At 42.6% G+C, this 25772-nt stretch overlaps 2 protein-coding genes and 1 pseudogene across 2 annotated transcripts; 1 reads left to right on the forward strand and 2 right to left on the reverse strand.

The window, feature by feature from the left end:
* Positions 1 to 2421: 2421 nt before the first annotated feature.
* Positions 2422 to 4490, reverse strand: Crygb (crystallin, gamma B). Its single transcript, NM_144761.2, has 3 exons — positions 4447 to 4490; positions 4115 to 4357; positions 2422 to 2767 (listed from the first exon to the last, which is right to left on the reverse strand). Exons 1-3 carry the CDS (start codon positions 4453 to 4455, stop codon positions 2492 to 2494), a joined length of 528 nt encoding a protein of 175 aa, NP_658906.1. The 5' UTR covers positions 4456 to 4490; the 3' UTR covers positions 2422 to 2491.
* Gm7329 (predicted gene 7329) lies at positions 17425 to 17979 on the forward strand (annotated as a pseudogene).
* On the reverse strand, positions 22589 to 25563 carry Cryga (crystallin, gamma A). The gene is made up of 3 exons (NM_007774.3): positions 25529 to 25563; positions 25181 to 25423; positions 22589 to 22925 (listed from the first exon to the last, which is right to left on the reverse strand). Exons 1-3 carry the CDS (start codon positions 25535 to 25537, stop codon positions 22653 to 22655), a joined length of 525 nt encoding a protein of 174 aa, NP_031800.1. The 5' UTR covers positions 25538 to 25563; the 3' UTR covers positions 22589 to 22652.
* Between the last annotated feature and the right edge of the window lie 209 nt (positions 25564 to 25772).

The following is a 25772-nucleotide window of genomic DNA, read 5'->3' on the forward strand; positions in this document are numbered from 1 at the left end:
CACAGTAATAAAACTCTATGACACTAATGCTTTCTTCTATGTGTGTGTTTGTGTGTGTGTGTGTGTTGTTGTTGTTATTGTTTATGATGTCTCTAAGAGTTGCGTTTGGGTATTTACAGAAGCATGGTTGAAGCGTTGTTTATAGGAACATGGGTATAGGAATATCAGTAGCTATACCACTGAAGAAAATGCATCTCCTTCCAACAGCGTCCATCACCAAGGTTAAATACACAAAGATATAAGCTCTCAGGGAGGGGTAAAATCTGTGATTTCCCCCCAGCTCCACCACAGGATGATAGCAGGCCAGCTCTGTGCAGGTGACCATAGCTGCTGTGACTTCAGGGGTGTAGTGGCCATGCCATTCCCAGCAGCTGATGCTCTCCACATAATTCTTTACCTTCTTCTTTGATGTTTCCTGAGTCTTGTGAGAATGGGGTGATATACATGTTCAGTGTATGGCTGAACATTAGACTATCAATTAATCTATCACATTGACCACTTGTGAATCTCTGCAATTTCCATAGCCTACTGAAAAGCAAAAAACAAAAACAAACTGTAGAGGAATTTTAATCTAGCAACACGGCTGCTCTGGCAAGGGATCACATACAAAGACCTTCTAGGTCTGTGTGATCTGCCTGGAATGACATACCTTTAATCCCTCTGGCTGGAATACAGGCATGCCTTTAGTAAACACCAATTCCAAACAATGAAGGTGAAGTTAGTTTGTAGAAGGAAGCAGCCATGTTTGAAAATGACGTCTAATTCAGACAAATTAATGAATCAGAAAGATCTGACAGAATGAGTTGGAGATAGGATATGCCAATGAGAACAGACAAGAAAAAGAGGCTATTTAAGAGGAGAGAGAGGGAGAGGGAGAGGGAGGGGCGAAGAGAGAGAGAGAGAGAGAGAGAGAGAGATTGAGAGAATGTGGAAATTTTACTGAGACAGGTGAAGACAGAGTGAGACAGAGAATGAAGAGCCAGAAGATTAGAAGAGATTGCCAGAGTTAGTTTGAGGCCAAGCAGAGCAATTCAGTCAGAAGCTGAGAGAAGCCAGTTTGAATCACCCAGTTTAGAGACAGGTTTGAGCCAGAATAGCTAAGTTGAACCAGCCAGCTAGAGTTCAGAAAGACCTGGAAAAGGTGAGCTTACTCAGCAGTGAGTCTCCAAGATGATAATTACATCTGGCAAATAAAAGTTATATTTACAACAAACAAACAAAAAACCTTTTTATCTGGACAAAGTTGATAGCAATAATCAACATATATGTACATATCTAATATATGTTGCATTATTATATTATATATGTATATTTATATAATATATTATATATACTTATGTATATAATATGTGTATGTATGTAAATATTACATATTGCATACAAATATATGTATAAATATATATTTTATACATTATATATAAATATATGACTATAATATTTTTAATATAAATATTTAAAGGTAATTTGATTAACACATTTAGCAAAATAAGAGCAGTAGCTTCTCCACTAAGGTCTCTCTCAGCCTCAGCCACAGACTTTTAACTGGGTTTTCAGGGTTCTATCCAATCAGAGAATGGTTGGTTATCCCAACAAGTGTGCTACTGCTGTATCAATGGGGACATCTTGCTTGGCCTGCTGTTAGTGTTGCACAGGGCCCGCAGCTGGCTAACACTATTGATGACTATTCTCCCCAGAAGCCTTATACCTTCTAACACTGAGGGCTAGTCAGCAGGGAGGAAGCTTCCAGCCCAATTGTAGTTTGACTTCTCTGTGTCTTGTGACTAGAGCCTGTGGTATCTTCAGCAACAGAATCTTACCGCTAAGAATCTCTTTAATCCTATAAGTAGAAGTACGGTTTGCTCTGTAGTCCTCTTTCTTATTCTATAAAGTTTATGCACACAAAGGTGGAGATTCCGTTGCATAAAGTTCAGTACTTACAAGACAAGTTACAAAGAAACCAGAAAGTGCTCCTCTGCTCCCTAAGTTTTAGTATCATTTCTGAAAAAGATAGTTTTTTACTTTCTCCCACTTTTCAGCTCTTTCTTTTTCCTGCCCCTGCTTATCTTTATTTTTTTCCATGGCACTCTTATATATCTGTTTGTGGGAAGGTGGGGGGTGAATCAGAAAACAACTCTTGGGAGAATTGATGCTCTCCTTCTGTTAGGGTCTTGGGACAAACATGGGACACCCAGACTTGGGACAGGCATTTTTACCTGCTAAATCATGTCACCAGGTCAGTTGTGACTTTTCTTGATAATTTACTTTTCTGTAATCTTACATATTTAGTCATTAGAGAATGTGTTTTTACCCAGAATGCTATTTCCCCAGATAGGAGGTTCCTTCCCATCTTGGTTATCATGTTAGGTTTAGCGACGTATTTTCTTAGGAATGCTTAAGAGATTAAAAGAAAGGCAGGACTCTTGGAGTGCCAGAATCATAAGCTACATACTTTATTTGGCTCTAGAGGAGGAAAGTAGAGTCTCAAAATGCCTCAGTAAAAATCCATGACTCGCCTAAAAGAGCCAACTTTGGCATTTGCAGCCCCCCAGTCAAGATATCTCCTGTACTCCCCCGGCCTTAGCAGGTACTGCCGTCCTCTGTAGCTAGGCATCTCATAGAGAACCCAGCAGCCCTCCATCACATTGAGGGAGTGGATTTCACTGAAGTGGAAGCGATCCTGAAGAGAGAGACAATCGTCTGTGATCTCTGACATTTGTCCTCTGAAGTCATCTTTTTCGTAGATCCTCATTCTGTAAGTGCCAGAGTGCTGGGGGGAAGGGGTTGGGGAGGGGGGCAGACAGAAGAAGAAAAGCAACTGAATACAAGTAGAAGCCAAGTTTCCTGTCTCAGTATCTTCAGCCTCTAAATCCCAAGTCCAAGTCTGCATTCAGAACAAGCTCGGTACAGAGCTCAGAAGTCTCTAAAGCCTCGGGTGTCACCTGAAGAATCTTAGGGTGTCAATGGCCAATCAAGGAACAGCACCCAGGCTTCTCCATGCCTAGCTACCAGCCCATAGTCTCTGGCAATTCAAAGTTGCTTAAAATAAAGCTTATCACACGTAGTTTAAAAATGCTTAAAGTAAAACTCAGCATACTGTCTTTGTGCTTGTTTGGACAGCTCTTTGCAGGAGAGGAAATCAGAAAGTTACCAGAAGGGTAGCGTTTTGATATGTCTCCCGTGTTGAAAAGGTATCAACCTTCAGCGATTCTCTGCAAAACCTGTGCATTGGTCCACGTATCTCTAGAGCAGGAGACTGAGCCCCTGTGATATATAAGGTGCTGTGTTTCCCTGGTTTCTCTTTCTAAGTCTCAGTTTCAGTCCAAATCAGCCCCTTCCCCTGGCTTCCTGCATGCCCACTGACCCTTCCCTGTGAGGGTTAAACTTCATCTTGTCTCACCCCTCCCACACTCCACCTGCCTAGGATGCTATTATGGTCGTGCTTTAGAAAGCATGAATCTTGAACTTTGGTTTTAACCCTTTTGCTGGTGTATTCCTCCAAGGGAGCCAATAGGTACTGCCCACTACATATGAATAAGAAGCAGAAGATGGGGAAAAAATCGAGTAGAAAGAATTGCAAGGCCAAGCAAGCCAACATGTTTTTAGATGAGATCAGGGCATTCAAGGTGGTATGGTTTTCTACAAAGCGGATGGCTCAGGCTGGCCTTGAATTCTTGCCACTATCTCTTCAGTGCATCCTACCCACCCAATGCATTTTATAACACCTGCACATTAGCCCATTGCATTTTTAGATTAAGAAACTGAATTTCTGACTTGAACTGGTTTGGAATGAACTAAGGACTACATATGGAGGGGATTTATATGTTAAACAGATAATAAATGTATTGTCTTCAATATCTTATTGTTTTAAAATTTCTCTCTGGCGTTGGCATTTGACTTCTCGATAGCATATAAAATGTGAAAATGGGGATTTGAGTTTTCTAAAAATTCACCACCACGTTCCTGAGAACTGAGATTCCTCTCTCAGGTATCCTACTGGATACACATACTAGGTATTACACCCACTCTTTGCTCTAGTTGAAACGACTTGCTTTAAGATGATCTTTTAGGATAATTTGTGTTCCCAGAGATCAATAATAAAGACAGCCAAACTCACTTGGGGGATGAGGCAGCAGGAACGAATGGAGTCGCTGAAACCCATCCACTGCTGGTAGTCAGGGTACTCTCCACGTCTCAGGAAGTACTGGTGGCCCTGGTAGTTGGGGCGCTCATAGAGCATCCAGCAGCCACTGTCCACGCGGACAGAATTGCAGCGGCTGAAGTAGGTCTGCAGGTTGGGGCAGTCGCTGCTGCACTCATAGCAGCGGCCCTGGAAGCTGCGGTCCTCGAAGAAGGTGATCTGTAAGCGCAGAAAGGGACCAGACAAATAAGTGATTTCTGCCAGCAAGGATGCTGCTTGCGGGCAAAGGTCAGGGTTCCAGGACTTACCTTTCCCATCTCGCTGAGAGTAAGAGATGCCCTGGGAGCTGTGAGACTCTAGGGGAGCTCCCCTGGTATATATAGCTGTCATGACTGCTGCCTCCACAGGAAATCACACAAAGGGGCCCATTTCGGTGAGTAAGGGGATTTGCAAGCTCGGAGAGCTCTCTCCCTCCCTCTGCTCATTGGGGTTGGCTGAATGGTTTACTCTCATTCTTTCTGGTAGGTTCGGGTTGCTCTAATTCACTAAAGCTGTTGTGTTGTTGCCATCAATGAGAAAAGTCTTTGCTCTTGTTTTGCAAAAGAATGAGCGAAGCTCTGATTCTGTGCGTTTATTTTATAGCTTACTCGGCTCAATTGACTTCTCTGGAGAGAATCTGATTTAGCAACTGTGCGTGCTTCGGATTTTGATTGCATATTTAAATTAAAAAAAAATTTATAGGTATTTTCCTCATTTACATTTTCATTGCTATCCCAAAAGTCCCCCATACCCTCCCCCGACTCCCCTACCCACCCACTCCCAGTTCTTGGCCCTGGTGTTCCCCTGTACTGAGGCATATAAAGTTTGCACGACCAATGGGCCTCTCTTTCCACTGATGGCCGGCTAGGCCATCTTCTGATACATATGCAGCTAGTTTAAATTTTTTAAAAGTGAAAACTTAAACAGTAAGGAAGCTTGAGTAAGAGAGCTCAAAGAGACGTAACCGGAGGAGACATTCTGAAAAGCATAAAGTTTAGTTCAAATTCAAGATTCTGTGATCATTAATGTTCGTTGGGGCGATGGTCTGGAGTAGAATTGTCAACTATTTTTGTGATGTCTTTTCTCCACCCTTGCACCTAGAACAGAGGTTTTGATGCTGTGGCTCTGACTGGAAGAGAAAGCAAGTGAGTGTTCATAGGCTTCCTCCATTTCCAATATCCTTGGAGAGCCTAAATCTCCCTTCTGCTCATGCTCACCCAGAGTCTGTCCCTCCTACAAATGCCACATTTTTTTCTTTCCATTTTTTCTTTTTATTTTTTGTTTTGTTTTATTTTGTTTTTCAGGAGCTATCAGTAAAGTAATATAAGGATTCTGACAGAAACCTTCCTAGCAACCCACCACAAACTTTCTCAGGCTTGAAATAATGGGTACCATCCAGGCCAGATTTGGGAGTAGGGGGGTGGTGGAGGGAGGGTGGGGGGGTGGGAGGAGTGGGGAGGGTGTCTTGACAGTGTGCCTCAAACATGTATTGTGGGAACCCTGGGGTCCCCTAGCCTACTTCAAACTGATATCTCTTCAGGACAGTTTTTCAGAAAAATACTGAGTTTATTTGCTATCTTAAGAAAATTTTATTCTTTCCTTTACAAATGAACAAATGAATACTGTCATTTCCCCACAGTAAGGATTTGCAAAAGTGTAAAACAATGCATCTTTTTGTCGTCTTTGTTTGGGGAAATATGGTGATTATTCACAAACACATACTATTTATTTATCACCTAAGAAGTTTACTGTTCAAGACCTCTGAGGGAAACAAATATCTGCGATCTATGTGGGTTCTATCAAGGATGGATGGGAAGATCTAGGTAGTCAAGTTACCACCGAGAAGCTGGTGGACTTCCTCAAATGCACTGAGGCCCTCCACTCTTCTGTCTCTCAGGTGGCCTGGACACTTGATAATGGTAATGGCTGAGTTAATGTTGTCAGGAGCCACTAAGCACAGCCTTCCCTGAGCCACCATGGACATGATAATTTGAGTTCTTTGTTCCAATCTGTCTGTCACCTGCTTAAATGGTTTAGCTTTTTTGTTTTCATTGTGGATTCGCTATGATAGGCATCAGTACGTGACAGAGTCATCTTCATGCTGTGCAGCCATTTCTGTATCTCCATGCATGTACCTCTACAAGAGGCCTTCTTACTCCTAATCTCTCCCTTTCTTGGCCCTGAATCAACTAGCCAAGTGACTCCCCATGCTCAATGACTCCATCTGAGCCCTGGCCTCAGGCTACTTTTCTTCCCACGCAAAGTGGATGAATGACCAGCGAGCTTTGTTTTGTTTTAAGAAAAAAAATATTTTAAAGTTATTTACTTTGTCAGGTTTTTTTTAGGGTTTCTTGTTGTTTTTAAGAAAAAAACTAAATATTTTAAATAATTACTCATTTTATTATTTTATGAGTGTTTGCCTACAGGCATGTGTGCATACTACATGTGTGTGTACCTGGTGCCTACAGAGGTCAGAAGAGGGTTTTGAATCCTCTGGGCCTGTAGCTACAGATAGCTGTGAGCTGCCCTGTGGGTGCTTGGAATCAACCCCACGTCATCTGTAAGAACAACAATCACCTCTAACCACTGAGCCACCTCTCCAGGACAAGGCTCACTCCTTGAAGGTCATCCACTGGGAGGACTACCCCCTCATTGCTGTTTTAATTGGGGCTGGCTTATAGGTTCAGAGGTTCAGTACATTATCATCATGGTGGGAAGATGGCAGCGTCCAGGAAGACATGGGGCTGGAGGAGCAAAAGTTCTACATCTTGATCCAAAGGCAGATACGAGAAGACTGGCTGAGGTGGTTGAAATATGATTGGCCCAGAGAGTGGCATTATTTGGAGGTTTTTATTTGTAGCCTTGTTGGAGTAGATGTGGCCTTGTTGAAGGAAGTGTGTCACTGTGGGTGTGAGCTTTGAGAGCTTCCTCTTAGTTGCCTGAGGATGCCAGTCTTCTATCAGCCTTCAGATGAAGATGTAGAACTCTCAGCTCCTCCAGCACCATTCCTGCCTAGACACTGCCATGCTCCCACCTTGATGATAATGGACTGAACCTTTGAATGTGTAAGCCAGCCCCAATTAAATGTTGTTATTATAAGAGTAGCCTTGGTTATGGTGTCTGTTCACAGCAGTAAAACCCTAAGACACTGGCATCCATGTGGCTAGGAAGAGGGTCTCAAATCCTACCCCCACAGTGACACACTTCCTTCCATAAGGCCACATCTACTCCAACAAAGCCATACCTCCTAATAGTGCCACTCCCTGAGCCAAGCATATTCAAACCACCACAGGTCCCATCATGCAATAACACTACTTTTGGCTTGAACCTGTATATCAAGCCAAGCCATTAGTGAACTGAGCCCACCCATCTCTTTTCCTCGAGTCAGCTGACCACAGGGCCTCCTGCATGCTGTTAGAACTGGGAGAAAGTAAAATGGTGGTGACTTCCCACTCTAGAGACATCTTGAACTGAACAAGGGACTGGGACTTTGTGCACCTTTAATGCTCAGTAAATCTATGTAGGTTGCTCCAAGAAAGTCCTGGAAGCTCATTGCATTGAACTTTGAGCTTCCAGTGTCTATGGAAAGGAGTACCTTGGTCCTGAGTGATGGTGTGAACAGTGTAGCACAATGCTCACTCCAAGAAGAAAAGAAGCCCTTATCTTGATCCCACTAGCTAAGATAATCGCAGGTAAAACAGTGGAGTCTAGCTTCCAGGCATCAAGGCATGGAAAGCCCATTTCCTATTATTATAGTAATTACGATTGTAATATTTATACCATGCAGCACACCTGTCTTCTATCCTGAGCCTTCTTTTAAATAAAGTGAATGGTAACACCAGATAAGGTTATCATATTAGCCTTTTAATGAAACATTATTTCAGTGAAGGAAAACTAATGATCATGCTGGACTCTTAACCATATCCTGATCGAAGCTTATCCAGTACTCAGATTCACCTGGGAGAACTCACTGAAAAATATGGTGTCGATTTTATGTGCTAAGATTTCTAACCCTTAAAAGGAGAAATGTAAAATAAATAAATAAAACTTAAAAATAAAAAAAAAGAAACATCACAACTTTATTTTACTTTAATATTTATTTATTCATTTATTTAATGCATATGAGTTTACTGCAGCTGTCTTCAGACACATCAGAAGAGGACATCAGATCCCATTACAGATGATTGTGAGCCACCATGTGGTTGCTGAGAATTGAACTCAGGACCTCTGGAAGAGCAGTCAGTGTTCTTAACTGCTGAGCCTTTTCTCCAGCCCCCACAACTTTATTTTATATATAACTCAATATATTTAATGTCACCCAGTGTTTGAGGATGGTAAGGAAACCTCAGTGAGTGATCACTAATGTTCTTATTTATAGTCTGATGTTTAAGAGAAGCATATACTAGACATACGTTGTATTGTACCATGATGTGACACAAAGGAGGAGAGAAAGGCTCACTTTTAGTCCTTGGTTTTGAGGTTCCATAGTCCTTGGCTCTGTTGTTTCTCGGCTTGAGACATCAGAACATCCATGGGTGTGTGTGGAGAAGGAGGTCGCTCACATCATGTAAGACAGGAAGCAGAGAAGTGGGTCACGACCAAGCATAACCTTCAAAGACCCTCCTAACTCCCTGACTTGACCCTTTCCCCAGTCTAGACTTTACCTCTCATGGTTTCCAATCCCTCTTCAACAGGGTCATCAGGTGAGGGCCAAGATTCAATGCATGAGGCTGGAGGGAAGGGAGAACATTTCATTCTCAATCTATGACAATTTAAGATCCCAGACTACGCTTTCCTTTTTGACAATTTCATGAATGCATATAAGCTATTTCAATCAAATCCATCCTCATTACACTTTCTTAGCCCCCTCCCATTCATCTGACTCCTTTTTTCCAAACTGGGTCCTCCTCCTCCATTCATTTTTGCTGTTTGACTGTGTGTGTGTGTGTGTGTGTGTGTGTGTGTGTGTGTGTGTGTGTGTGTGTGTGCATGTGCACATGCACATTTGTGTGTACAAGTGTATGCTTCTTGTGATGGTAGCTACATAGCTAAGCTATGTGTCCATGATTCCAATGGCCATGCCAAAGCTCCTCAGGCCTTAAACATTGTGATCATCCTGCCTCTTCTTATACAAGGTTTTGCAGGGAATATTACCAATGTCCCACTTAAGGCAGAGTACTTTAATAGCCATTTATTTTCAATGCTCTAACCAGTTGTGAGTCTCTGTATTAACCATCACCCTCTGCCAAAAAGAAGGGGGTAGGGAGAGGGAGAGGGAGAGGGAGAGGGAGAGGGAGAGGGAGAGGGAGAGGGAGAGGGAGAGGGAGAGGGAGAGATTTTCTCTAACCACACCCGAAAGCCACACACTAATGTATGGTCAGAATCTTAAATATTTAGAAGGCAGCTTGACTACACATCCATTTAATAAAACAGTAGTAGTTTCCCCACCAGGGTCTGTGACCTCTCCAGCCATAGGATTTTGGTTAAGGGTTAAAATAACAGCTATATATTTTCTCCTATGAAGATGGTTTGAAATACAACCAGGAAGCAGTTGAGTATGCCCAAAGTGGTCATGTCTGGCACATTGGTTTTGTAGCATTTAGAGTCCATAGCTGGGAAAGACCATTGATAGTTTTTCTCCTGCATAACACCTTTGCCACCATGAACACTAGCTAGCAAAGAAAAGGCCTTTAGTTCAGTTCCAACTTGGTTTCTCTATGTCCTGTACTCAAAGTATTTAGTGTCTTCAGCAATGCAGTCTCATCATCTAGTTTTAGCAGAAAACCAAAAGCAGGGGAAAGAGTCTCTAACATTTTGGGATCTCCCTGGTAAAGCTCATAAGGAAGTATCCCACATCTGGCAATGGGATTTCCGTTTAAAACCTCTTGCTTCTTGGAGGAGCATCCTTCAACCATTTAGCGCACTCCTTTATATTTGGTGGGTGGCAGGAATTGGAGAAACAACTTGGTAATTAAAAGCACATATTATTCTTACAGAAGACCCAGGGTCTGCGTCCAGATGCTTTCAGCTACCTTTGGCTCCTCCTCTGACTCATATGCATACCACATTCCCCATCCCGCCCCCACCCCATACAATTAAAATAAAAACAAACCTTAAATTGTTTTTTTTTAAAGTTAGTTTATAAAGTAGTAGGTTTTTGTATATTTTTATACACCCTTGGTTTTGATGAAACCTCACCTGTAACTCCATGTTTCTTCCATAATACACCCTAACTTTTGAGACAGGATTTTACTGTGTAATCCAGACTGGCCTCAAGTTTGTATTTCTCAAGCCTCAGCTTCCTGGTGCTGGGACTACAGGCCTGTACCACCATGCCTGACAAAATGATTCGTTTCTGATGCACAGAGAGGTCAATAATCTTGGGAAAGAACAATAAATCAGGGGCCAGCAAGACAGCTCGGTGGGCAAAGGCTTTTCTTGCCATCCTGCCTGAAAATCTGAGTTAGATTCCTGGGACCCATGTGGTGGGAGGAGAGGACTAACCCCCTAAAGTTGTTCTCTGACCTACCCACAAATATAAATACTTACACAAAAATGAGTAAATGTGTTATGAAATTCCAAAAAGAAAAATAAGTTAGACAAAGGAACAGAAGTTTAGACTGGAGTTGGGTATAATAGGTCCTGAGTCTTACACATGTCTAAGTGTCAACTCTAACTCCTGGGAAGGACTGGCTTTGCCATTTGCCTTCTCCTAATAATAAGTGCTTGTTTCCTTTAGAGCACCAGGGTGTGCTCTCTCCCTTGCAGACGGGCATCTCAGAACAGGTCCAGGACATCTGTGGTCTGGGGTAGGAAGATAATGTGCTCCCTCACTTCCGTTTCTGTGGCATTAGAGCATCTCTTAAAATTGTTCGGTGCTTAGAGCATACAACTCAAAAAGCATGTCTTGGAATAGGCACATGGATACCCATTATAATGAAAGAAGTAGGATTTCCCGTAGTAACCATGCTCTGTAAGAAGTGGCTGTTGCCTCTCCGTTTCATATGTGATTGAAGGTTTGTTTTCCTGGCAGGAGTGAGGGAATCTAATATCCTGTGGGCACCAAGGATTCACGCTGCTCCAAAGTTCTCAGGGGACAGAGTGTCTCCAGATAACTCCTGCCACAGCTGATATTCCTGGTCCAGACAGCTTGTGTGGTGACTCATGCCACCCTAATAAAAAGGGACATTGATAGTAGGTCTTAATAAGCAGAAGTTTATACCCTGGTCCTGTCATCACTCTTTGTGTGGACATATTGATTGTGACATATTCTCCACAGCCTCATGTTTTGAGAACTTTGTCCTCATATGGTGCTTTGTATATTAGGCTGTGGAACCTTTAGCAAATGGGACCTAATTGAAAAAAAAAAAGTGTCAGTTGGGGGGTGTATTTTATTATCTCTTTCTCTTCCTGGTCCCATTTCTCTGTCTCCTGGAGGGCTACCATATGCAATCAGCAGCCATGGCCTATTCTCTCTGGCCAGCACGCCTTATTCACCATGTTGGATTATAATCTTCTGAAATTGAGAGCCAAATGAATCTTTGCTTCTCTGAGGTGTTTCTATCAGGTAATTGGTCACAGATGAAAAGGTATGGGGTAGTTATATTTCTGTATGCTGCATATTCCTTAGCTTACACCATGTTGTATTGTAGAATTTGTTCCAACATCTTGACCAAACAATGGCAGCCCCAAAGGCTTGCTGAAGCAAACAACTGTATTATGACATGTTGAAGGTCAAATAAGATACCTAGAAATAAAATGCTGTTTCAGTGACGAGAGTTTGCCTCTTTAGATAAATGAAGAATTAATACAATGTCTGGGCCTGGAATCAGTAGCCTATGCTCACAATTTCTAAAGTGGGAGCACCAGAGACCTGGGCGCAAATGATGCTCTCAGGGCTTGGATGATCATTGACTTAGAAGATCTAATACTTGCAAACATCACCACCTAGCAGGACCTTTCCTCCTGTCCCAGTCTTTATTTCACATTACTTCCTTTAAAACTCCTTTTCAACACAGAGGAACTTCTGAATAGTCACTATCCATGGAGAATATGTGTAGGGGACCCATGGATGCACACATCCATACATATTTAGCAATTGCTGGTAATGCTTCTTTTAATCCTTGGAAAATCACTTAATCTCCCAATCCTCAGTTTCCCCATTTATAAGGTAAGAATAATTAATTAAAATCAAATGATATAATGAATTAAAAAGCACATGCAAAAAGTAATACCAGTGGAAAAGGGTTGTAGCATTTTGAAAAATGAGTTATTATGAAAGAAAAATTAGTTATAGTGTTTGCTAATGGTGGCAAGACTAACTTTGTTTAAAAGAGGATATAAAAGCAGGTAGAAGAATAACTATGCGTGGGTTTTGTAATGAGCAAGGTAGTTAGACTTGAACTCTAATACAAAAATGCACAAGTGGAGGTTTGTAACCAATGAGCAGGAGGGGTCCATTGTCAGTAGATGGAGAATTACTAAGAGGAAATGGCAAGGATAAGGAGTTTCCAGCTAAACTGATTGGTAAGATAAAGGAGGAAGGCAGGCCAGGGTGGTCACGGCTGGAGGAGAGTCAGTAAACTGACAGAGCAGGTTTGTTGCTCAATCTGATTGTGCAAGAGCATAGAGGGAAGTCCAAGGTCAAAGCCAAGCTGAGCAATCGGAAGAACCCAGCTCAAGTTCTGATCAGAGGGACAGTCTGCCAACATTTGATACTTGTCAGAGATATATTATTAACATCTTTGATATATATCAACTGATAGTATATTTCCAGGTTTGGGTATCATAGTGTCTACACGTTTGCTTATGTTATAGGAAGGCATACATTGTAGTGACTAGAGAAAGTGGGGATTAAACTGAAGTCATCTTCTCAGGTGTGCAGGTCTTACTAATCTATACATTAAATTATACTCTTCCCATAGCAGGTCTAAGGTCTTTCTTCAAAAATGAATCCACAAGCCCCTATTACCCACATAATCTACTCAGGTTCTGCCAGCCTTGGGTGTCTCTGACCATAACAGAAATTCTAGTATGTTCAGATGGGTTCAGATGAATTGATTTCATCTTTTTTTTTTGGAATGTCTCAGCATTTGACCAAGCAGAAGTGTCTTTCTACCTATTGGTTCATTAATTTGTGTGTGGACATGTGACACAGCAGTATTAGGTGATGCTTTAAACAACAGAGAACTCTAGGTATGGTAGGATATGTCTACTTGAGAGGCTGAGGTAGGAAGATTGTGGTTTTGAGGCAAAGTGGGAAAAATGAAACAGACTATTCCCGTTCACTTGAATTAGAGGTGGTTTCTGAAAAATAGCTCATCCTTCTGCTCTTTTTCTCCGGGGACTTCCCTGGAGACAGCACGCATATGAGCGTAATGTCTGAGCATAATGACAGCAAACCAAAGATGTGCTGATACCCATTTATCGAACATCTTCTATCTGCTAGCATGGTCAGGTGGAGCTCACGCAGTCACAAGGTAGACAGACCAAAACCAAGTTTATGGACTCCTGACCCTGCACTGAACCACAGATGTTTTCTCACCTAGAAACCCTGTAGAGCATTGTCATGTCTGAGCTGGGAGGATGCACCTTATCCACGCTCCTTATTTTGGTGAACGGAAACTGTACTGCATTAAGCTTTATGAACTTAAATGCAGTTTTCTGTGCTTCAGTTTTTGGTTCTTCTAAAGTAAGATGAGATTCCAAGTTAGCAAAACTGTTTTCCATGAGACATGACTCATACTTATTCCCTTTTTGTTAAAAAACAAACATGAAGACACCAGCTGTATGTCATTAGTCACCACACAGTGGGATAATGCAGTGGATTAGCTAAGCTAACACCAAGCCACAGATTTCCTGCATATTTGATATTGGTAAGAGTCCCAGTGTTTTGAGCTTCCTAATTCCAATTTACCTTGTATGTTCTTTCAGAGGGAAAGAATACCCTTGATCCGGAAGTTTTCTGAACTAGATGGGGGGGGGGGGGGTTTGAGGCAGCTTCGGCCATGCCATTCCATGTTCACAACACAGTGTTTTTAGTGTGTTTACAGTTATGTTCATAGTCACAACGAGAAGCTATACTCTAGACATCACACCCTAGTTAACCATCCCTTCAGCCCTAAGCAGCCACTACTGTTCTTGCTGCCACTATAGTTTTGGGTACTTCATATATCTGATTGTACCCGTGTGTGGTCTGTCTAGTCTGTAGTCTGTCTGACTCTTCTTTGCACACTTTCATGGCTTTTGATGGCCAGATATATGACATATTTGTATTGACAAATTTCACTGTGTTTGTCGGGTAATCTATTGACATCAGGACACTGGGCTATGTCCATCTTTTAGCCACTATAAAGAATATTACTACTATGCAAGTTCATGTATAAGTTTCTGTTTGGACCCTTACTTTAGTTCTTTTGATTGTCTACCCATGAGTGGGATTGCTTGGCCATAAAGCAACTGTTTCGGAGGAACTGTAAAGTCAGTTTCTCCAGAAGGGGTATCATTTACATTCCCATCAAAAATGTAAGAGAGTTCCAATGTTTCCATATCCTCACCAACACTTCTGGTTTTCTCTTTGGCGGGATTTAATTAGAATTAAATTTTAATTTAATTTAATTTTAAAATATTATCAACAGGCAGTGGTGGCTCACACCTTTAATCCCAGCACTCAAGAGGCAGGAGGCAGGGAGATCTTTGAATTTGAGACCAACCTGGTCTATCTGCATAGTGAGTTCCTGGACAACCAAGGCTATACAGAGAACCCCTGTCTCAAACAAAAACAAATCTGGGGCAGCTGGAGGATCTGGCCCTGGGGTCCTGAGAGTGGGAGAGCTGGCCCTGCCCCCCACCAGCTGCAGCTCTTAGGAGAGTGAGCCCTGCACCTTGCCTGGACAGCACAACAGAGTTGACCTTGGTGGTGAATGCAGGCGAGCCAACCCTGAGGGTGTGAGAGAGGAAGAGCTGGTCCTGCCACTCATTTGCTATGAGGTGGTATAGGTTTGGAGTGATGACCCCTATCCTCCCTCACTGCTCACCACCTGTGACAGTGGGAAGAGCTGGCTCTGGGATCATGAGAATGGGAGAGCTATCCTTGTCCCCTCACTGGCTGTAGCACTCAGGAGAGGAAGCCATGTAGTGGAGCAACTTAGTGGAGCTGGCCTTGATGTCGAAGGCAGGGTTGAGCCAGTCCGGAGGGTGAGAGAGTGGGAGAACTGGCCCTGCCTCCTGCCAATGGCAGCATTGGGTGGTGTCTCAGTCAGGGTTTCTATTCCTGCACAAACATCATGACCAAGAAGCAAGTTGGGGAGGAAAGGGTTTATTCGGCTTACACTTCCATGCTGCTGTTCATCACCAAAGAAGTCAGGACTGGAACTCAAGCAGGGCAGGGAGCAGGAGCTGATGCAGAGGCCATGGAGGGATGTTCTTTACTAGCTTGCCTCTCCTGGCTTACTCAGCCTACTCTCTTATAGAACCCAAGACTACCAGCCCAGAGATGGCACCACCCACAAGGGGCCTTTCCCCCTTGATCACTAATTGAGAAAATGCCTTAAAGTTGGATCTCATGGAGGCATTTCCTCAACTGAAGCTCCTTTCTCTGTGATAACTCCAGCTGTGTCAAGTTGACACAAAACTAGCCAGTACAATTGACCCCTTGTCAACTTGACACACAAACATATCACTAGTAAGCCTCAACCCTTACATTCTTATTTATTCCCAAGATCTAAACAACTTTAAAAGCCCCACAGTCTTTACATATTCTTAAATTTTCAATCTCTTTAAAATATCCATCTCTTTTAAAATCCAAAGTCTTTTTACAATGAAAAGTCTCTTAACTGTGGACTCCACTAAAACAGTTTCTTCCTTCAAGAGGGAAAATATCAGGGCACAGTCACAATCAAAGCAAAAATCAATCTCCAACCGTCCAATGTCTGGGATCCAACTCACGATCTTCTGGGCTCCTCCAAGGGCTTGGGTCACTTCTCCAGCCATGCCCCTTGTAGCACATGCATAGTCCTCTAGGCTCCAGATGCCTGTACTCCACTGCTGCTGCTGCTCTTGGTGGTCATCTCATGGTACTGGCATCTCCAAAACACTGCATGACCCCTTCAGTCCTGGGCCTTCAATTGCAACTGAGGCTGCACCTTCACCAATGGACTTCCACGGCCTCTCACAGTGCTGAGCCTCAGCTGCTCTGCGTGACCCCTTCATGCCTTCAAAACCAGTACCACCTGGGTGACCCTTACATATTACCAAGTCCCGCTGCAGCAGGAGTACAACCTTGGCTATCTCTGGAACACAGCCTCTTTGTGCTTTCAGAAAACACTTCCCAGAAGATGTCACCTCAACGATGCTGGTCTCTTCTTAATCACCGCTAATTTCTTAGCTCCAGCTAACCAGTATCAATAGTCCCAGTAATGCAAAGTTTTTGCTTTAGTAGTTCTGGTATCTTGTTAATCACAGCTGATTCTTCAGCCCCAGCTAACCAGAACTACAGAATCTTCACAATCAAAACAGCAATGGCCCTGAAAAGAGTCTTTAATTTTCCCTCTGAAATTTCACAAACCAGACCTCCATCTTCTGCACTGTTCTTAACATTATCTTCCAAACTCCTACACAACATCTGGCAAAGCTCTTAACAACAAATGGATCTTCAAGCCCAAAGCTCCAAAGTCCTTCCACAGTCACCCCCAAAACATGGTCAGGTTGTCACAGGAATACCCCACTCTGCTGGTACCAATTTGTCTTAGTCAGGGTTTCTATTCCTGCACAAACATCATGACCAAGAAGCAAGTTGGGGAGGAAAGGGTTTATTCGGCTTACACTTCCATGCTGCTGTTCATCACCAAAGAAGTCAGGACTGGAACTCAAGCAGGGCAGGGAGCAGGAGCTGATGCAAAGGCCATGGAGGGATGTTCTTTACTAGCTTGCCTCTCCTGGCTTGCTCAGCCTGCTCTCTTATAGAACCCAAGACTACCAGCCCAGAGATGGCACCACCCACAAGGGGCCTTTCCCCCTTGATCACTAATTGAGAAAATGCCTTAAAGTTGGATCTCATGGAGGCATTTCCTCAACTGAAGCTCCTTTCTCTGTGATAACTCCAGCTGTGTCAAGTTGACACAAAACTAGCCAGTACAGGTGGCCTAGTCAGAGCAGTGTTAAAAGAGCTCACACTCGAATGGTATTCAAAGGAGGATAGAGCCGGCCTTCTTGCAGGTGTTTATCTGACACTTGCTGAGATATGACCTCTTTGAATACCATTCGAGACGTTTCCTTGAAAATTGCAGTAAAGATTGTGCAAGATGCATACAAAGAAAAGATGGCCACTGTTTATCCTGAACCCCAAAACAAAGAAGAATTTGTCTCCTCCCAGATGTACAGCACTAATTATGACCAGATCCTACCTGATTGTTATCCGTGGCCTGCAGAAGTCCAGAAAATACAGACCAAAGTCAACCAGTAACGCAACAGCTAGGATTTTTAACTTTATTAGTAAAATCTTGAAGTTTTCATGATCTTTAAGGGTCAGAATCTTTTATGATGATTCATAGTGTGCTTAGAATAAGGTGATTTTAGTTTAATAACAAACTCATGGGAGTCTATTAGGATAAATTAGGATAAATTTCACACCAGACGGTTTTGTTTCACTGACTGTGGATATTTATGTTTTCTCTTGTGATTATTCTCTTTATGAATTCTGTTTAAAAGCTACTGTACCTGCTGCTGAGAAAGTCCTCACTGATATGTAGGAAGCTAATGGAAGACCCACACTAGTAATAAATTAATATAGCATAACTTGATTACAAAAAAAAAAAAAAGAGCTCACACTCATGGTACAAATAAAGGAAAGCCCACAGGCTGACCAACTCAACTACCAACTAGGCCCAGATCCAGGGCTCTGAGTTGGCCCATCCCAAAATGTATATCATCCCAAAATGTATATCATCCCCAAATGGCTGGGATATGTTAAAGAGACAGTCCTGCTATCCAAAGCTGCAGGATCTCCATGACATAGGACAATAACAGGATAACCCGGAGGAGTCCAGATGAGGATCTGATAAAGATGCTGTCAAAGAAGCCAGAGACCAGGAACCAGACTCATTGCAGTGAACATTTGCAAATGAAGATGTGTGGACAGAGGGATATACTGTGGGGCACACTGTGACACACTACAACCTCCACAATGAGATGTTTTCTATGTTTTGTTTTTTGCTTGCTTGTGTGTTTTTACTTTGAGGGGCAGGTTGCAAGGGCAAAGGGCAGATATGAAGGGATGGAGAATCAATAAAAAGATAAAAAATAACAAAAAATAAAATATTATTTTATTCATTAGAATAAACATTAAGTGTCATCTGATCTTGGGTTTAATTTGGATTTTTCTAATCACTAATGGTATTGAAATTTTTTCCTTATTTATTAGTCTTCTTTAGAAAAACATAATTTTCAATACTTGCCAATTTTGATTGTAGTTTTGTTGTTGTCATTGCTATTGTTTAGTTGAATTTTTTTTTTACATATTCTAGGTTCTAAGACCTTAACAGATAAATTATTTTTAAAGATTCTGTGAGTCATCATTTTATTTTATTAAGCTTTTTGTGGTGCATAAAATATTTTATTTTATAAATTTTAACTTACTAATCTTTAGCTGCATGATCTTAAATTTTTCAAATTTAATTTAGAGTCTTTTTTTCTACCAGGTGGGTCCCAGGGATTGAACTCAGGTCTTCAGGCTTAGCAGCAAGCTGAGCCACCACATCAGCCCATATTCCATGTAGTTTTAATGCTATATTTAAAATCATCAATGTTTTATAAAAGGATATAAATACTTATTCATAAGATTTCTCTTAAAAGTTTTATATCTTGACTTCTTAATCAGGTCTATATAACATTTTGAATGAACTTTTATTTACTATATAGGTGAGGGTGAGTCGTATGTGTGTGTGTTGTCTCAATACTATTTGTTTAAAAGACTATTATTTCTCCATTAATAATCTTCTCCTTTCTACCAATACTCAGTTGAACATTGTGGAGGTTTGAATAGGTTTGGCCTCATAGATTCATGTCTGTGAATATTTGGTCACAGGGAGTGGCACTATTAGGAGGTGTGGCCTTATCAGAGGAGGTGTGGCCTTGTTGGATAAAGTACATCACTGTGTAGTCGGGCTTTGAGGTCTCCTAGTACTCAGGCTCCACCCAGTGCAGAAGAGAACTTCCTCTTGGCTGCCTTTGGATTCTGAGGTGGAACTCTGGGCTCCTCCAGCACCATGTCTATCTGTATGCCGCCAGGTTCTCACAACGATGATAATGGACTGAACCTCTGAAACTGTAAGCCAGCCCCAATTAAATGTTGTTCTTATAAGAGTTGCCTTGGTCATGGTGTCTCTTCACAGCAGTAAAATCCATACTAAGACAAACATAGATATGGGAATTTATTTTGGGGCTAGTAGGTTGGTTTGTGTATCTATAGTCACTTCTCAGGCCAGCACTGCACTGTGTTGATTCTATTGTGTTGTGGTCAGTTTGGAAATAGTGAAGTATGAATATTCTTACTTTTGCCTTTTCTCAGGATTACATTAGCATTTCTGGGTCCCTTGAAATTTTATATGGACTTTAGAACTAGCTTGTCAATTTCTACAAGGAAGTCAAAGATCCAAGAGTAACATTTCATGCTTCTATAAATGTGTACGAACACTCTCAGAAAACTGTTCTTTTGGAATGAGATGTACTTAATATCAAATACTAATATCTTGCTCTGTGCAATTGAGTCTTGAGAACAATTCACCCCGAAGTCCAAAGTAAACACAACCTTGTTGGGGGTTGGGATGGGGGGACTAAAGGTATGTGCTTCTTTGCGTTTATATGGTAACTTGGAGATAACAAAACATATTCATAGTCCTTTTCTCATCTTTTCATCCTAACATCTCTGAGATTTAGAGAGGCATGAATCTGTAATCACTTGCAGCTTTCGATAAAGTAAGGTAGACATAGAGGAGATAAAAAGTGATTTGTTCAGAGAGATGAGGTAGAAACTAAAACTGCGGTCCTGGCTTACCTACATGGAAAACGGTGCTCAGAGAGATGAGGTAGAAACTAAAACTGCGGTCCTGGCTTACCTCCATGAAAACGGTGCTAGAACAGCAGATGTCTTAATGAAATCAGACCAGGCTGGTCACCGCACTAAGACCAGGCTGGTCACCGCACTAAGTAACAGAGGTAGGGTAAGCCACCGGCTGATTAACTCTTAGTACTTTTCCTACAAACACTGGTTGATCATGCATCTCCTGTGGAAGGTTTTGCTTAAACCCATCTCTTCATAAATCTTTTCTTTAAAAACATGTGAATAAATGGGGCTCAGAGTTAAACAAAGAATTCTCACCCGAGGAATACCGAATGGCAGAGAAGCACCTGAAAAAATGTTCAGCATCCTTAATCATCAGAGAAATGCAAATCAAAACAACCCTGAGATTCCACCTCACACCAGTCAGAATGGCTAAGATCAAAAATTCAGGTGACAGCAGATGCTGGCGAGGATGTGGAGAAAGAGGAACACTCCTCCATTGTTGGTGGGAGTGCAGGCTTGTACAACCACTCTGGAAATCAGTCTGGCGGTTCCTCAGAAAATTGGACATAGTACTACCGGAGGATCCAGCAATACCTCTCCTGGGCATATATCCAGAAGATGTCCCAACCGGTAAGAAGGACACATGCTCCACTATGTTCATAGCAGCCTTATTTATAATAGCCAGAAGCTGGAAAGAACCCAGATGCCCCTCAACAGAGGAATGGATACAGAAAATGTGGTACATTTACACAATGGAGTACTACTCAGCTATTAAAAAGAATGAATTTATGAAATTCCTAGGCATATGGATGGACCTGGAGGGCATCATCCTGAGTGAGGTAACACAATCACAAAAGAACTCAAATGATATGTACTCACTGATAAGTGGATATTAGCCCAGAAACTTAGTATAGCGAGATATAAGATACAATTTGCAAAACACATGAAACTGAAGAAGAACGAAGACCAAAGTGTGGACACTTTGCCCCTTCTTAGAATTGGAAACAATCACCCATGGAAGGAGTTACAGAGACAAAGTTTGGAGCTGAGACAAAAGGATGGACCATCTAGAGACTGCCGTATCCAGGGATCCATCCCATAATTAGCCTCCAAACAATGACAGCATTGCATACACTAGCAAGCGTTTGCTGCAAGGACCCTGATATAGCTGTCTCTTGTGAGACTAGGCTGGGGCCTAGCAAACACATAAGTGGATGCTCACAGTCAGCTATTGGATGGATCACAGGGCCCCCAATGGAGGAGCTAGAGAAAGTATCCAAGAAGCTAAAGGGATCTGCAACCCTCTAGGTGCAACATTACGAACTAACCAGTACCCTGGAGCTCTTGACTCTAGCTGCATATGTATCAAAAGATGGCCTAGTCGACCATCACTGGAAAGAGAGGCCCATTGGACACGCAAACTTTATATGCCCCAGTACAGGGGAACGCCAGGGCCAAAAAAATGGGAATAGGTGAGTAGGGAAGTGGGGGAAGGGTGTGGGGGACTTTTGGGATAGCATTGGAAATGTAATTGAGGGAAATATGTAATTAAAAAAAGAATAAATTAAGACAAAACATGTGTCTATTTGAAAAACCCATATTATTTGTGCAGTTCTACAAAAGTAAGTATGCATGTGGGCAAAGATGAATATGTTTACCAAATGGTCTTAAATAAATACTTAAGCATGAAAAAAAAAACATGTGAATATATATGTATTGAAGGTATGTGCATTTACACGTGTGTGCATTTGCATGCATGTGCATGTTTATGTGACTGTGAGTGTAGGTATGTGCAGAAGACAACTTTGGGTATAGATATTTGCCTTTCCCATTGCTTGAAGAGTCTCTTGTTTATTGCAGCTCACAAAAGGCTATTTGGCTTATGAACTTCTTTGGATTCTGCTTCTGTGTCCCATCTGACTGTGGGCACACCGGTGGTACAAATGTGTGCTGCTGCTTCTGGCTTTATGCTTGTTCTGGGAATCAAAGCTCTGCTCCTCAGGTTTGTGCAGCAAGTGCTTTATTCAGTGAACGTCTTTCCAGCCCCTATGGCATCTTTTCTAGACTACTGTCTTGTGAAATAGCAGCTACCCCCTCTAGCAGCCCTTTGTCTTTAGTGGTGTAGCCATAGGCAGGCGTTACATTTTCTACCTTCTCTGGGTTCTAAATGGCTGTTTATGTTTGTCTTTCCTCCCGTCTGCAGACCCAGAGGTCACCAAGGTATGCACCGTCCCATAAGTACTGCTTCCTGACTGGAAGGAAGTGAGTCAATATTTGAAACCTCTTTCAGGGTTAAGTTCCCCAGGATACCACTTAATAGGGTTTAGATATTGAAGATAAGCAAGAGCCACTTAGTGCCAGGAACACAGGTTGATTATTTATTGCATATATGGGCTGTAACAAGCAAAAGGAGGCTTAGTACAAATCCATGACCCGTCTCAGAGAGCCGACCTTGGCATCCATGGCGCCCCAGTCGTGGTAGCGCCTGTAGTCTCCAGGCCTGAGCAGGTATTGGCGGCCTCGGTAGTTGGGCATCTCATAGAGGACCCAGCAGCCCTCCAGCACGTGCATGGAGTAGATCTCATGGAGGCGGAAGCGATCGTGGATGCAGGAACAGTCGTCCATGAGCTCAGACACAAGGCCCCGGTAGTCATCTCTCTCATAAAGCCTTATCCTGTGAGAGCTGGTCTGTTGTTAGGAAGACAGAAGAGGAAAAACAATGATTTACACACGGTGTCGCAGCCTGCTTGCCCCGTCCCAAAACACAGCTTTCGGGCGAATCTGTCAAGTGTTCGTCTTCCCTAAGCCTACTCCGTGTGCTGTTGTTGTAACAAATTAGGAGATGCACTAACATAAAGTTGACCTGACCAGTGAACTCTTGTGAAGGAAACGAACACGGAAAGGCAGGGAGTGAAAGCACTTACTGCCCGTGTAACCAAATCCTACCAAGCTTATTTTTTTTTTCCATTTTTTATTAGGTATTTAACTCATTTACATTTCCAATGCTATACCAAAAGTCCCCCATATCCACCCACCCCCACTCCCCTGCCCACCCACTCCCCCTTTTTGGCCCTGGTATTCCCCTGTACTGGGGCATATAAAGTTTGCAAGTCCAATGGGCCTCTCTTTCCAGTGATGGCCGACTAGGCCATCTTTTGATATATATGCAGCTAGAGTCAAGAGCTCCGGGGTACTGGTTAGCTCATAATGTTGTTCCACCTATAGGGTTGCAGATCCCTTTAGCTCCTTGGCTACTTTCTCTAGCTCCTCCATTGGGAGCCCTATGATCCATCCATTAGCTGACTGTGAGCATCCACTTCTGTGTTTGCTGGGCCCCGGCATAGTCTCACAAGAGACAGCTACATCTGCGTCCTTTCAATAAAATCTTGCTAGTGTATGCAATGGTGTCAGCGTTTGGATGCTGATTATGGGGTGGATCCCTGGCTATGGCAGTCTCTACATGGTCCATCCTTTCATCTCAGCTCCAAACTCCGTCTCTGTAACTCCTTCCATGGGTGTTTTGTTCCCAAATCTAAGGAGGGCCTACCAAGCTTATTTTGACGCTGTCTTTTGTATGCATGACATGCAATGATTCGGATTTATTTTGAGTCCACATACATTTCTTTTTCTTTTTCTTTTTTTTCGTTTTCTTTTTCTTACCCCCTGCCCTTCAGACTGGTGATGTAGATCATATCTCATGAAACTCTAATCACCTGTTTCATGAGAGACTAGTCAATAATGATTCATAAAAAATACAAAACCACATGAGCTGACACCCATTGTTCTAGGCTTTAGGTGAGTGTGAGAGTGTATAGTAAGAAAAACTCACCACCAAAACAATCAGAATACACTAGCTCTAACCAAGCTTAATTAATTGAATTTTCAAATGTATTCTAAATTTGACAGATATTTTGTGTGTATTTATTAGGCATAGTATGGTGTTTTAAAGTAAGCACTATGCTTAAATCTAGCTAATTAATACACATTTGCCCCACATAATTATTATTTTTGTGCTGAGAATACATAGAATCCACTCAGCATTTTTATTGTGTGTTTAAGATATATTTCTTTTAATTTCATGGCTATGAATATTTACCTGCATGTTTGTAAGTGCACTACGTGAGTTGTGCTTGGAGCTCATGGAGACCAAAAGAAAGCATGGCATTCCTTAGGACTGGAGTCACGCACAGTTGTGAGCCACTTGTGGGCACTGGGAAACAGACCCAGGTCCTCTAGAAGGGTAGGCAGTGCACTTAACCACTGAGCCATCTTCCAGCCTCACCTTTCAGCAATTTTTAATAACTCTAATACATAACATGAACAGTCATCACTGTGCTATACAGTAGATGTCTAGATCATAGTTCTCTCCAGCAGCAATTTTTCTTTTTCTGACTGTCACTCCAAGCCTCTGGTCCTCTGCGTTGCCGCCCTAGCCTCTATATTTTTATGCCTGGTGCTGATAACAGAACTCAAGGCTGCATGCCTGCTAGACAAGCACACTACTGCTGAGCTAAATCAACGAGCCTGATCTTCTTGCCATAAACCTGCTGCTGTAGATCCCCCATAAAAATGAGAACTTGTGGCCTTTATCACTACATACTTGACTCCTTTCTTTTAGCACAGTGCCCTCCAGGTTCATCCATGTCATCACAAATGATAGGATTTCCTTCTTTTATGGCTGAAGGGTATGTATTTATTCGGCCAAGATTAATTTTAAAGGTCATGCTGTGGTTTCTTATGTCCTAAAACACTAATGCCCTTAAGTAAGAAATAATATATTGCTTATATTCTATTTAGCCTTAAGAGTCGGGTCTTGATATAACTGTGAGCACTTGTCACGCGTTCCTAGCCTTGCTTAGGGCATTAGAACACGAACTGGAACAAACTGACCATCAGGAAGACCTAGTGTTCTCTCACATCAGCCAGGCTGAAGCAATACTCACGTATGGAATGGAACGGCAGGAGCGGATGGAGTCGCTGAAACCCATCCACTGCTGGTAGTCAGGGTAGTCCCCGCGACGCAGGAAGTACTGGTAGCCCTGGTAGTTGGGGCGCTCATAGAGCATCCAGCAGCCACTGTCCACACGGATGGAGTTGCAGCGGCTGAAGTAGGTCTGCAGGTTGGGGCAGTCGCTGCTGCACTCATAGCAGCGGCCCTGGAAGCCGCGGTCCTCGTAGAAGGTGATCTGTAAAGGAAGAAACGGTGTAACATCACATGGTCAACTCGAAGGCGCATCCCCCACCCAGAGGGGGCACTCAACAGACTCGGGGAGGGTTCTCCTTTGGCTCACCTTTCCCATCGTTGTTGACAGCAAATGGTCAGTGTTGAGTATGATGGGGACAGGAGTGGCAGCTGATATATATACAGCAGGATGGCTGCTGTGTTGGCAAGAACCACACAAAAGGGGCCTGGGGGGATGTGTAAGGGGATTTCTGTGTCCTCGCGCTTTGTCATTTGGGATCATGGGGTAGGGGGCTCTCGTTCTCTCTGGCATTTTCGAGTTGTCCTCACTATCTCAGTGAAAGGAATTCAAG

The sequence above is a fragment of the Mus musculus genome, chromosome 1, assembly GCF_000001635.26.
Source record: "Mus musculus strain C57BL/6J chromosome 1, GRCm38.p6 C57BL/6J".
Taxonomy (NCBI): domain Eukaryota; kingdom Metazoa; phylum Chordata; class Mammalia; order Rodentia; family Muridae; genus Mus; species Mus musculus.

What these genes read in the sequence shown, in the direction of transcription:
- Crygb (NM_144761.2), bottom strand. An exon ending in CCTGCTGCCTCATCCCCCAA is followed by an intron (nt 2,768 to 4,114) that starts GTGAGTTTGGCT and finishes CCTTCCCCCCAG; the next exon opens with CACTCTGGCACTTACAGAAT.
- Cryga (NM_007774.3), bottom strand. An exon ending in CCTGCCGTTCCATTCCATAC is followed by an intron (nt 22,926 to 25,180) that starts GTGAGTATTGCT and finishes TCCTAACAACAG; the next exon opens with ACCAGCTCTCACAGGATAAG.